Genomic DNA, 13714 nt, shown 5'->3' on the forward strand with positions numbered 1-13714 from the left:
ACATTAAATATACAATTCATCTGATGGAATAGCCATATAGTTTAATATGTGCTGTGAAAATAAACTATGATTGTGGTTTTGACCACAGTGCATTGACGCCCTTAAATACATAATACTTAATTTTTTAATACTTTTTGCGCAAGGTATTTTTATTAATTTTCCAGGTTATGTAAAGAGAGTTTACACAATATGTAAATCAGACTAAGAAAACTCCCACCCACCCAACCACCCCTTCCCCTTCCCTTGACATAACAGGCTCACAAATTCATTACAGTAACACAAATCATCTGCAAGATAGAGGTGAGCCTGTCACACTATTATAGAAATATACTGTACATACAACAACAACAACAACAACAACAACAACAACAAAAACACACACACAAAAAACAACAACATCAAATAAATAAAAACCAAAAATAAATTTAAGCAGAAAATTGCGTTGGAGGATTGTTACATAACAGCAACAGCATGGTATACAGCAAAATCTGAAAAACAGTGGTTAGGAGTTAACATTGCCCAATAATTGATATGGGTATACATATGTTCAATACATGCTGGATAGAAGGAAGGGGGGGGGGTTGCGGTGATTTCCAATCAATTGAAATTTACGTCTAGCCAGTAGAATAGTAGACACCACAGCATTTGTCTGGGTATGAGACAATACTTTTAATGGTTGACACTGTCCTTGTTTGTTAGTCCATGTCAATGTGATGATTGAGATCACCTACACTTGCTGAGATATACTTTATGTAAAACTGCTAGAATATATTCTGAATGTGGGGTTATAATATTAAATTATCAAATTAAAGTGTCTTAATCTCATCAAGACTCATCCGCAGAGCGGGCTCAGTGGTTGGGCTGAGCCTGGACTCTGTGGAGACACTTCTGGAGAGCAGGACCATGTCTAAAATTAAGGCCATCATGAACAACACCAGGCACCCCCTACACACCACCTTCTCCCAGCAGAGAAGCACCTTCAGCGGCAGACTGCTGTCACACAGCGCCTCCACAGAGAGGCTGAGGTCCTCCTTCGTGCCCCGTGCCATCAGGGGGTACAATGACTCTCTCAGGAGGAGCGGGGGGGAGGTGGCGAGGTCAGCACGGGGTTGAAAATGGATTTAATTTAATTTAAATTTAATTTTATACTGTTGTATATATATATATATAAAATTTATTTATTCATTTTTTATACTGTTTTTATATTTTAATTCAATTTTATACTGTTTAGATTTTATTTTATACTGTTTATATTTTAATACTGTAATATTTTTAAATTTTATACTGTTTATATTTTTAGTTATAGTTTAGTATATAAGTCCTGTTAGTGCTGCATGTGTCTGTCTGTTAGTGTAATGTATGTCTTGTGGTATGTCCTGTGATGTCAGTGTTTCCTTTTCTCCTGGTGTTTATCCAGTATTATTTGTTAAGTAATGCCTGAGCAGTGGATATATGCAATTTCCTCCGGGATTAATAAAGTATCTATCTATCTATCTATCTATCTATCTATCTATCTATCTATCTATCTATCTATCTATCTATCTATCTATCTATCTATCTATCTATCTATCTATCTATCTATCTAATCTTTCTTATTTAGCTATTCACTACTTCACTATTCACTACACTGCAGACTTTAGGTCTCAATGGGAGTGCTGTGTCTTTGATACAAGATTCATGCAAATCATGTTGCTTAATTAAGACAGATATTTTACATCAAAATCTTCCCACTGATTTACACGAGTGCCAACAAAATGGAATGAGATTTTTGATTTAACAGCATTCATATATAATAACTAAAGACCAATGTATCATCTTCAAAACAGCAGCCTGGGTCCAGAGGATAATCCACCTCACTGTGAACTAATAGGAAACATCCAGACATGCACTGGTCCCACTGACAAAAACTGACCATGAGATTTGTTTCTTATAAAAGAATGTATAGAAGAAACTGAGGCTGCCAGCTGGTCATTATAAGATCTGAGGCTTTCAGCGGGGACGCCATTAAGTACCGACTCCGCTTTCCCTTTTCTCCTCTGAGAGCTGTTGGAGCAGTTTGTCCCTGTGATGAGGCAGGTGCTGGGCTAACAGAGTGGTGCTCTGCTGCAGGTTATTTCAGACTGATGGGTATGCTATCTTTAGAACTGCCAGGTAAATGGTTAGAAATCGCTGTTGGCTGGGGGGGTAGTAAAAGAAAAACAAAAACGATGCATTTGGAGTGAATTGACAGCCTTGCTGAGGCTTATAATAAAATATTTCTGTTGGCAGATTTGATAGTTCCACTCCCAACTGAACAAGCTTCCAGCTGAGTTTGTTGCCTTGGTTTCTTTTCTCGTGGGCTCTGCATTTGATTTGATCATATCACTCACATTTCTTAGGAAACTACAGCTTAGGACTGCTGTATTTGTCTGTCCTCACTGAGTACACTTCTGCTAAAAAGATGAAGCAGCTGAAGCATCCATGTGGGTGGTGAAGCTATCACTTAGACATCTGAAAGCCTGGGTTTGTGGTGCTGAGACATCTTACATGCTCTTCACTGTTCTCCAGAGCCCGACAACAGATCGTGGTTCCTCTACTGTACACAAGACTTACTAAAAATAATGTGAGGAGATGAGTAAGACTGACAGGCAGCAGAAGACACAGCAGAAGTACTTCATGGATGATTTTGCTTTTAGTATAACATTACTATTTAAATGACAGTCCTCAGCGCAGCTCTTTTAAGTCTTGTTTTTCAGATGTAAACTTTGTCGCAGTCAGGAGGTTGAATTTAATCTAGCTTTCCCCTTACAGTCTGAACAATTTTGTGACCCAAATCTAAAGAATGCCACTTTTATTTCTGTAATGGTTTGGAACACTGTCTTACGAGAATAACAGTTACTCAGGCCAGATTATAAAACCTCACCCTGGATGTCACGGTCAAAGAAAATAAAGTTCACACAAAAATAAAAAACAAGTAAACCAACAAAATAAAAAATGTTTATTGTAAATTAATAATTATCATTCTGGTTCAAGTATTGGAACTTTCCAAGAAGCATCACCTCTTGCACCATATTTATAAAAAGTTATTACATAAGTTATTACATAACTCAGCAGAATTGTGCTTTTTGATATTAGAGGATGTGGAGAATTATAAGCTAGTGCTTCAACGATGATCATAATAAATATGCCTGCTTGGACTTTTCATACTGGTGCAGTTTAATTTCTTATAAGAACACAACTTGTCACAGCATCCCTGAGCTTGGATAAGTAAAAGTATTTCACTGTGATCAGATGTTACTGCAGGATTTTAAAGTGTTTTTTTTTTCTTCTTTTTTCTCGAATAAGTTTCAATACAAACAAGAATAATACGTCATAAAAATTCGTATCAAATACTAAATAAGTGTTATACGTTCAGCAGACACACACACACACACACACACACACACACACACACACACACACATGCCTGCAGCACACACAGGATCTCCACGAGCGCGTCGGCGGACCATGCTGTGTGCGCGCGCCTTATAAAAACCTGGCCTCACGTGCGGACGGAGCCTCGCGGGGTGGAGAAGAAATGACTTCTGGGATGCGGCGAGAGAAACAGAGGAGGGTAGTGACCGACACACTGACAGGAACAACAGTGAGAGGAGCGGGAAAGGGAACCAGAGTCCTCCAATAACCAGCGTTACTGTTAATTTTACCCCCGTCAGACAAGTTTTGCTCTCACGCTCACGGACTGCGGGAATATCAGCGGAAGGAAAAAAAGTTCGGATCCCGCAAAGCAGCGCGTGGGAGTGGGGAGACCGGATCGTGACTGACGGAGGGAAGCTCCACTGTCCGTCTGGTCATGGCAGGTAATCCACTCAAAACACTGCACAATATCAACACCCCGAGCAGGCTGGCGCGACTTCAACACGACCGTGTTCCACAACACGCCCTCCGCCCCGACAGCTGAAGATATCGGCAACCCGCCGGAATGTCAGTGACGCTAACCGGAGCAATTCAGCTAACGCTAACGTTAGCTAGCCGGTGTGCTAGCGTCAGCGCCCATCTGGCCTGTTTGACCGGCTAGAGCTAGCTAGCTACATGGTGGCTAACAGTGGATGTTTACCATCAGCCGGCCCGGGACTAGTGTCAGTGCTAACGCTGCCTGCTGTACCAGACTAACACTGGCATTCGCGACACTTAACTTTCAACTTAACCTACTGCTTCTCAGACTTGTGCACGGGGTTTTGAAGTTACGTTCTGCGGTTAACGTCGATGCATAAAGCAAACAGCTTGGGGTTAAACACCGGCGCCCGGAGCAAACATGCCATGACTGGCTTGACAAGCGAGGCTAGCTAATGTTAGCTTAAACTTTGACATTGTCCATATGCATGCTAATACTTAAGGCCTGATGCAGGCTGATTAAGTTTATCGATATTCTGTGCAATTTCCGTCTACAAAAACCATTGAACTAAGACAGTCAGTGTTGGAGACGTAAAAACTGTTCTGTATACCAAAGTAGAAAAATCTCCGCCCCAGAAGCTCCGGACAGTCCATGGTTTCCTCAGCCCGCTGCAGCGTGTCTCCTTTCATTCATCTGATAATTAAGCGCTGAATGTTTGCTATGATAAATATGCCAGACATTGATCCTGTGTTGTTTATTGTGATTGAGGGGAGATGGCTAGTTTTTTAATAACACAGATCACCAATAATATGCATAAGAACATGTATTTATTTCATTTGGGCGGGGAAATGGCACTAGTCTCCGGACTGAGGTACATATTGCACGTCATCCTCCTTTACCTGATGAGATCTTATGAACGTCTTGCTCTTGTGCTTTTACTAAATGATCTTAACCTTATGTCAAAATTTAGTAATTAGTCGTGGCTTAACCAAACCTGTTTTGGCTCTTTTGATTAAGACATTTTTTCATATGAAAATCTGATTATGTGATGAATCCACGATGACTCATAAATGTCCTTCCTTATTCTGCAGAGCTGCTCTGTGATATGATGGATATTTTTGTTAGGTCATCAGTCTCCATTATGTAATTACAAAAAATTATCACACTCAAAAATATGAAAAGTTAATGTTGCAATGTGTTCAGGTATGAAGGAGGAACCTGTTGCGACAGATGATTATTATGAAACAAGGCAGCTTATTTTTTTTCTCGGATGTTTTTTGAGAATGCGCCTGGAGCGAGAGGTTCTCCTGCTGGTGTAACGATTTCACTTAAAAGATGATTCAAGACCGAATTCTTATACTGGTAATACTATATGAAATAAAATTACTATTTGACTCATAGTGGGGAAAAACGCATGAGAAATAAGGCTCGAATCACATTTATGATTTAGTGGGTGCATTTCTAATCTCGTTGGACATCAACAGTCTTTGGCGTCTGCCTGCATTTCATTACAGTGTAAACTGAATGCCTTTGTCCCAATAACAGGACAGGTCTTGCGGCTACTGTGTGCAACTGTTCAAGGATATCTGCTTTTTGACTACTAGTTGACATCTCGTAAGATGTCAATTTAATAACGCCCCTGCAGGTAGGGGTCATATAGGGTTACACTTGTTCGTCTGTAGACAAAGAGGTAAAGTTTATCCACATCTGCTTTATTAACCATCAACACAAGTCATTAGAATTGGCACACGTCTCATCAGGGTCTGTCATAATTGTTGTCTCCAATTTGATTATTTTATCATTTGTACATATATTTTGACTTTGATGACTTTCATAACAATTTTTCATGTTCACCTATGTTAAGGGCTATCATCCATCTATGTATGCACAAATGGGTGCTTCCATTATTAAGGGCATCCGTGTCCATAGTCTCTGATTAGATGTGAACGTCTATTCAAAGTCATTCGTTATTTCAAGTGTTCTTTGTGGTCTAAAAGCAATCAGCATGTAGGGGTGCTTCTTTTGTAGTCGCTGCATGCTCTGTATGACCAAGGAAAGTCTAACCACACAATTAGTACAGTTTTGACATACCATGTCATTGGCACTACTGAGGTACTCTTATCAACAACATGTTTGGACTAGGGTGTCTCTTTCAGTGCCCGATAACTTAAAGCTACAGTTTGAGGAACATGGAGAAGCTTAAGATCCATTTTATTTTTAAAAGAGAATGTGAACCCTGTCAGAATTGTAATTGAGTAATTTTCATATATGTATTGTTAAATCTTTCCAGGATCTGGAGGTGACATGCAGTGGTGCTTTTCTCAGGTGAAAGGAGCCATTGACGATGATGTAGCTGAAGGTATGAACTCTCGCAGTCGAAAGCGCATTTTTAAGTGGGTAAAATGTAGAGACTGGGTAATACAAAAGGTGACAACACAGCTGCTAAATGCATTTCACGTTTGTTCAATTTTCACTCACTAAATATACAATTTCGCTGTGATGCTACACATTTCAGATACATACTCCGTGCAGCAGGACATTATCAAGGCCAGCGGCCCCGACTCACTCAGTTGACTGGCTCCTCTTTTGGGATCAACACGATGACTAAAATGTCATTTATAAACTCACTATGTTTAACTTACAGACATTTTATAGCTCCCATGTAACATAAGTCTGTGGGTCAACTCATGAGTTGTGTTTCTACTTTTATCACACAGCTGCCTTTTTTTCTGAATCCAAGGCTTAATTGGGGGCCGTATGTTATTAAGTTTTTATAACTCAAGCCCTTCTGTTGTTGCTGTTTTGTATTAAACTTTCCTCTGGCTGTTTTAACAGGAAGTTAGGGAAAAATCAGTGGAACAACATTTGAAATGAGCATTTTAGTTTTCAGTGAGCAGTAAAGCAATATAATTGAAATTAGTATCATGTTGCATTCCATTTCACAATGATGCTCTCTTTGTTTCACAAATCCAGTGCACTCTTTCTGCAACAGCTGTGTACTTTAGCCTCTCCCTGTAAGCCACAAGTCAGTCAGGCCAAGGCATTTGCAGTTCATCTCACTACCGGCAAGACTGCAAAAAAAAAAAAATCCAGTCAAACCAGCTGCTGCTCGGATTTATATGAATTCCTGTCCCTAACGTTAGAGTAAAAGTGATCCAATCAGCCAGAAAATGTTGTGCAAGTCACTTTAGAGAGACCCTTTTCCAGTAGTGACAGTAGTATGGGTAGTAGTGTTATTAAAAGGTTTTTTCACTCAGTTGTAATTTAAAATTTTGTGTATTTAAACACATATGTCCTAAAATAATGTGTAGTGCTAAATGTTAATGATGATTAGTATTGAATAACAATCATTATTCTGTTTTTTTTTTTCCATAACCAAACAGCCACACTGGTTGGTAATTGACTGCCCCAATAGAAGTAGGTCCTCTTATTCAGGGTCACGTTCAAATGTATTGCCCCCACACTTTGGGCCTCGGGGAGCATGACACACACAAAGACCTCCTTTTGCAGCATTGTCTTTCTGCTCCAGTGGGCAACAAAGGGTTATATGTGTGTGTGTGTGTGTGTGTGTGTGTGTGTGTGTGTGTGTGTGTGTGTGTTTGTGTTGCTATTTTCTAAAGCAACATACAGCTGCTGGGGAACATGTAAGGTTGTGTTTAGTGAGAGAAAAAAAGAAAACTAGGTTATGTGATGATTTTCCATCTGCTTTACATCCTTCTGCATGTCTGGTCTTCATGCTCGTCCGTGTAGCGCTCTGATTCCAGGACGGATGATTCAGGCTCAGCCGGGATGAGCTCAGTGGTTGCTCATTGTCTTTAAGTGTTGAGGAGATATGTTTTTTTCTTTGTTCTCTCTGCAGCTGACATCATATCCACAGTTGAGTTTAACCACACAGGGGAGCTGCTGGCCACCGGAGACAAGGGTGGGCGTGTAGTCATTTTCCAACAGGAAGAAGAGGTACAGCTGCAAATCCTGATTTAATTCCCTCATACTATCCATTCTAGAAAACGGTCACTGTCTCAACTTGAGAAAGTTTTTAAAAAGACAACTTTGTTCTTGAAACTATTCTATTACATTTTAACTGTGGAAGTTCAGAAACATAAATGTTCATGCCAGTTTTATTAATACAATATTTTCCGCATTATAAGGCTCAAAAACAGACAGTAGTGCGCCTTAAATATGAAAAAAAGTTTTAAAATAGGCCACAGTCATGATTGCAACCCCTTTAGTGCAGCTCAATCTAGTGAATGCATTACGCAACCACAGCCACTACAGTCGCTTTTTATTCTATGCGCCTTATAATGCTGGGCGTCCTATTCTGGTGAAAACCGTTTTAAAGTGGGCCATACAGATGCCTTATAATCAGATGCGCCTTATAATCCACTGCACTTTATTTATTTATTTATTTATTTATTTACAGGTATTTGAAAGTAGGTCATTCATTGAAGGTGCGCCTTGTAGTCCAGTGCGCCTTATGTTGCAGAGAATACTGTATTTAGGAAACAGTTACTAGTTATTTAAGGGATGATGTCTTTAAGGGAAGTAAAACAAAAATGATCATCAGTGACTTATTCCTGTCTGTGATCGGACGTCTTTGACTGATGTTTCACCTCGTTCCCAGCAGAACAAGAATCAACTTCAATTCCGAAGCGAGTACAACGTTTATAGCACTTTCCAAAGCCATGAGCCCGAGTTTGACTACTTAAAGAGTTTGGAAATAGAAGAAAAGATCAACAAGATTCGCTGGCTGCCTCAAAAGAATGCTGCCCAGTTTCTATTATCGACTAATGGTGGGTTTCAAAAGAGAATTTAACAGAGAAACGTTGGTCATCTGTGAATAAGAATTGTACTTCATAATTTTTGTGTTTGACAGATAAAACAATTAAGTTATGGAAAATCAGTGAACGAGACAAGAGACCAGAGGGCTATAACCTGAAGGAGGAGGATGGACGCTACAAAGACCCCAACTCTATCACGTCCCTGCGGGTCAGTCCTTGAATCAAACACAGAGTTACTGTGATACACCCCATAAGCATCGCTGCACATTTTAGTATTTAATACTTGATCTATGGAGGGACAACTACAGCACACATAGGTGGGTTAGGTTCCCTGGGATTTACAGTTTGATCAATGAGCTGGATGAAAAATTATCCCAAACAATGTTTCTATGAATACGTATGTTCTTTTTATTACCATCCATCACTTGTCTTCATCATCCTGGTCACATGTTGTAACCATTGAGCTGATGTTTCTCCTGGTTTGTTGTTCTGTTAGCAGAATGACACAAAACCTACTGGACCAATTTCCTTTAAGCTTGTTGCAATAATGAAGGATGTGCTTGAAAAAAAAATCTCTTAAACTTTGGTGTGGGGCCAGACAGAGGGTCAGGTCCTGTAATGTTTGGAGCGCAAAATTGTTCTTTTAAGAAAAAAAGTAATCATCAAATGACTACCTTCGAATTGTAGTGCATGCCAGTCTAACAATCTTTACATCTTAAACATTGATTGCCCCCCCCCTCTCCCCAATTTTTTTGTGATAACAAGGTTATTAATATTCTTTTTATTATTACACCAAAACTTCAACCATATAATATTTAGGGAGGAATCAAATAATTGAAACACATTTTTGAAAATGTTTGCTCTACTGGATTTCACTGTTCACATTGAAGGTTCACATTTGGTAAATTAAAGATGGGTAATTTGAGGTTTAATAAGGAACCTGAAAAAAGAAATTATAAATGACTACTGGCAAGTCATTATTTTTATGGCCTGTTTAGAAAGCTGTTTTTGTGGAATAAAGATGCTGATCCACTCATCACAGTCATTAAAAATGAAAATAATTATCATTTCATTGAATAGGGATTACTTTGCTACAATCTCGGGTGCTTGAAATCTGTAAGAACACCGTGAACTTCATGCTCCATGATGAGTTTCAGAGGATCATCAATCATTTTCCAACAATCCCTTTTTGTTCTGATCTCAGGTACCGGTTTTAATGCCTATGGACCTCATGGTGGAAGCCAGTCCGAGGAGGGTCTTCGCCAACGCCCACACCTACCATATAAACTCCATCTCGGTCAACAGCGACAATGAGACCTACCTGTCTGCAGACGACCTCCGCATCAACCTCTGGCACCTTGAGATCACCGACCGCAGCTTCAGTATCCTTTCATACTTGTGGGCTTTGATTTCTGTACAACCACCCAGTGAATTAAAACTTGATTCCATCAGGATCTGGATTTTGCATGCAGCGCCTCATCCAAATCATTCCAAAGGTTTATGGGTGTTAACCGGGTGCGCCTTCAGATATTGTGGACATCAAACCGGCCAACATGGAGGAGCTAACAGAGGTGATCACAGCAGCAGAGTTCCATCCACATCAGTGTAACACTTTTGTCTACAGCAGCAGTAAAGGAACCATCCGCCTGTGTGACATGAGGATTTCAGCCCTGTGTGACAGGCACTCTAAATGTGAGTTACCTGCTCTTGTCACTTCTAATCACCATTGCTCTACCTAGCAAAGAAGATTAACTAATGGATTAATAATTAAACTAAGCCCCCGCCTGCAGCTCTGTCTTCAGCTGTGCTGCTGCTGGCTCTGTTCTGTTGTCACGGGTAGACATGACAACAAGAAAAAACTGCCTGTCGATGGAATCAAGCCCATCTGGTGGTGTCCCGTCCCCATGCTGGTGTCTACAACAGCAGCACGCCCCATTGAAATGTGTGCAGCGTTTTAGTTTATACACAAAACATAAACTAGTTCAATTTTGTAGAAACAATGTTTAGTTGACGCGTGAAAGCCTTTGTCAGGTTGGATGTTTGTTTTTTTTTGTTTTTTTTTGAGTCGGCATGTATGAAAGTGAATCCTTTTCTTGAAAATATCAAATTCTATCTATCATATTTGTTGCATTACCGCCAGCCTCTGAAAGGACTGTGCTGAAAACCAGACAGCTTCAGCCAAGGTCATGCAACAACATTCTTTAAAAAAAAAATAAATAAAAAAAATTCACTCATTTAAATCACTTTTAAAGAACATAATAATATCTCGGATTGATCTCTGTATCAGCCCTAACTTCTGTTGGTTGTATTCTGACGCTTTGCTCATGTGCACAAATTAGAACAGAAACCAGTCTATTCTTCACGTAATTTGTGTATCCGACATCCTCCTTCCTCTTGCCCAGTGTTTGAAGAGCCAGAAGATCCCAGTAATCGCTCCTTCTTCTCTGAGATCATATCCTCCATCTCAGACGTGAAGTTTAGCCACAATGGGCGTTACATGATGACCAGAGACTACTTGTCTGTGAAGATATGGGATCTGAATATGGAGAACAGGCCAGTGGAAACGTATCAGGTGAGTTTGAGCGACTAATGGTGTCAGGTTTGTTAGATAAGCGTAGAGGTGACAAGTAATTTATTGTTTAACACCGGATTCACAAGTTTTGACTTAATTTAGTGTCGATCAGAAAGTGTAATTTACAGGGACTGTGTAATTTTTTACCATGAAGTGGAGAACAGCGCTAACTCCTCTGCTTATTAATTGTTGAGGCATTATCTTAACATTAGCTGTGACTATGCTCAACTTGCATTTATTATGACACTTCAGTTTTACACATCAAACATCCAATGTTTCATTTCACTCATGAATGTTGGCTCTTTTTAACTCCAGAATGCCCGTTAGAAACAAGTATCTTGTGATATTGACGGCTCTTATTTTTGTACTATTCCTTGTGTTTAAAAAACAAGTCACTTGATTTCCAGGACGTAGTTTACAAATTGAGTTGCTTGTATTTTAAAGGTTTTTTTGGTCATTTTTCTCTAATAGTGTTAATAGTAGAGAACCATGGAAAACCATTTTTTTAGTTGCAACACCTTTTTGAATGTTATTTCAGATGAAGACCACTAGGAGGCATCATAATGGGAAAACTCAGAAAGGGGCTTTTTCCCCCATGTGATTAGCTTCCATGTAAAATAATATTTATCAGTGAGTTTTATGTGGCCTGTTCACACCTCCCTCTGATCATACAGGTCCATGAGTACCTGAGGAGTAAGCTGTGCTCGCTTTATGAGAATGACTGCATCTTTGACAAATTTGAATGCTGCTGGAATGGAAATGACAGGTGGGAAAAAGCACCAAATGAGACTTGGAATAAAACTTATCTGCATATGCAATGTGAATTTAATTTATGACTCCAAACACGAGAAAACACATTTTTGTTGTTATCATTATTCCTTTCTTCTATTTTTCCTTTAGTGTGGTGATGACAGGCTCATACAACAACTTCTTTCGAATGTTTGACCGTGGCCAAAGACGGGATGTGACTTTGGAAGCATCACGAGAAAACAGCAAACCGATGCAGGTCCTGAAGCCCCGTAAAGTGTGTGCTGGTGGCAAACGCAAGAAGGATGAAATCAGTGTGGACAGTTTGGACTTCAATAAGAAGATCCTTCACACAGCGTGGCATCCCCAGGACAACATCATTGCTGTGGCGACAACCAACAATCTCTATATATTCCAGGATAAAGTGAACTAATTATGGGGGTGAGCTTACGTGAGATCTGGCATGGGTGACTACAAGTGTCGCACCTGCAGCCTTTTGCAACGTCATTCAGGGTGATCTGTGGTAACGCCGACTGCTAGCGTCTCTGTCCGTTGCTACTGGGTAACTAGTCTTTGCCACTTTGTTTTAGATGTGGACAGACGATGCCTTGTTCTTGCCTACCGTCAGCCTATCTGTGGCAGAGTAACACCCGCCTTGTTGTTCAAGTGATGTTGTGCCAACCCAACAACTTCCTTTCTCATTTAGATTTTTTTTTTCTTGTGTTTATGCCAGTCCACCTAACCTCGTCTTGCCCTTGAGTTAACATGGGCATACCATTGAGTTTCCTCAAAAATTCTGAAGACAGGAACATTTTTATAATTTTCCCCAATGGCTCTGTGGTAGAATATGAGAAACATTTAGTTAGTATATCCCTTATTGTTCTGTGCCATTCTAGCTTATTTTTCTAAGATTTATTTGTGTGTGTCCAACCTTTTATTAATTCATCTGTCATTCAGTCATAGTGAGTCTCTTCACATGTGGGAGACATGTGCTTTTCATACATACTCGGCAGTCACATACTACATTTTGCACACTTGCAGCTCACTTCGGAGAATAACGTGTCAGTTATTACCTCCAGGAGTTCGACAAGTACAGTGTTTTTAGATTGAAAGTCTAACCCATTATGGAGTCGTCCCACTAACTCTAGCCATACCTCTGGTTCTGGGTGCCCAAATGAATCCAGACCCAAGACATTTTTTTGGCTCTGTCTTAACATCTCCTGTGCTTTGGTTTCTTTCCCTTTTTGTTTGTGATCAGCAACAGTATAAGAGATAGCCTATTCAAAGATAGTTGTTCTGATTGTCATATTAAAGAAGTTCAAATGCTACCAGATATTCGCCGTCCTATTTTGTGAAATGAAGCTGGACCTTAAACTTTTATTTTCAGTGATCTTCTTTGTCTTCCCGTGCTGTAATACAGCTCTGAAGCTGTGCTTGACAACAGGGAAAACTGTATTTGATTTGACACTGGACTCTTATTGCACCAACTAAAATACATGGATGTGTTATAAGACTGCTAAAATAAAACATTATTTGAGGCATTAGGTCACTTAAGTGTTTAAACTACTGCAGATATTATCACTGTTACTGTATATGATGGTACAATAAGCTGCACAGGGACTTGCAGCAGTTGATGTTTCCATAAAATGTGGTCACGTCAGACTATATTGATGCCTTTAGTAATGTATTACAATTTTAATCTATGACAGTGAAAATAATAAAGGAATAATTTTTGCATACTTGTCA

The 13714-nt window shown here is 39.7% G+C and overlaps 1 protein-coding gene across 3 annotated transcripts; it reads left to right on the forward strand.

The window, feature by feature from the left end:
- Positions 1-3696: 3696 nt before the first annotated feature.
- On the forward strand, positions 3697-13695 carry ppp2r2ab (protein phosphatase 2, regulatory subunit B, alpha b). Of its 3 annotated transcripts, none has more exons than XM_068335330.1 (10): positions 3697-3836; positions 6162-6230; positions 7731-7828; positions 8493-8661; positions 8745-8857; positions 9854-10031; positions 10177-10341; positions 11052-11221; positions 11896-11987; positions 12122-13695. In XM_068335330.1, the coding sequence occupies exons 1-10, from the start codon at positions 3830-3832 to the stop codon at positions 12399-12401; spliced, it is 1341 nt and encodes a 446-aa protein (XP_068191431.1). In that variant the 5' UTR covers positions 3697-3829; the 3' UTR covers positions 12402-13695. The 3 variants fall into 3 exon arrangements, with proteins under 3 accessions (XP_068191431.1, XP_068191432.1, XP_068191433.1); XM_068335331.1 differs by having other exon boundaries at positions 8496-8661; XM_068335332.1 differs by having other exon boundaries at positions 3703-3832.
- Positions 13696-13714: the final 19 nt, after the last annotated feature.

Source organism: Antennarius striatus, chromosome 15 (assembly GCF_040054535.1).
Source record: "Antennarius striatus isolate MH-2024 chromosome 15, ASM4005453v1, whole genome shotgun sequence".
NCBI lineage: Eukaryota > Metazoa > Chordata > Actinopteri > Lophiiformes > Antennariidae > Antennarius > Antennarius striatus.

What these genes read in the sequence shown, in the direction of transcription:
- ppp2r2ab (XM_068335330.1), top strand. An exon ending in TGACGATGATGTAGCTGAAG is followed by an intron (nt 6,231 to 7,730) that starts GTATGAACTCTC and finishes TTCTCTCTGCAG; the next exon opens with CTGACATCATATCCACAGTT. An exon ending in ACTCTATCACGTCCCTGCGG is followed by an intron (nt 8,858 to 9,853) that starts GTCAGTCCTTGA and finishes TTCTGATCTCAG; the next exon opens with GTACCGGTTTTAATGCCTAT.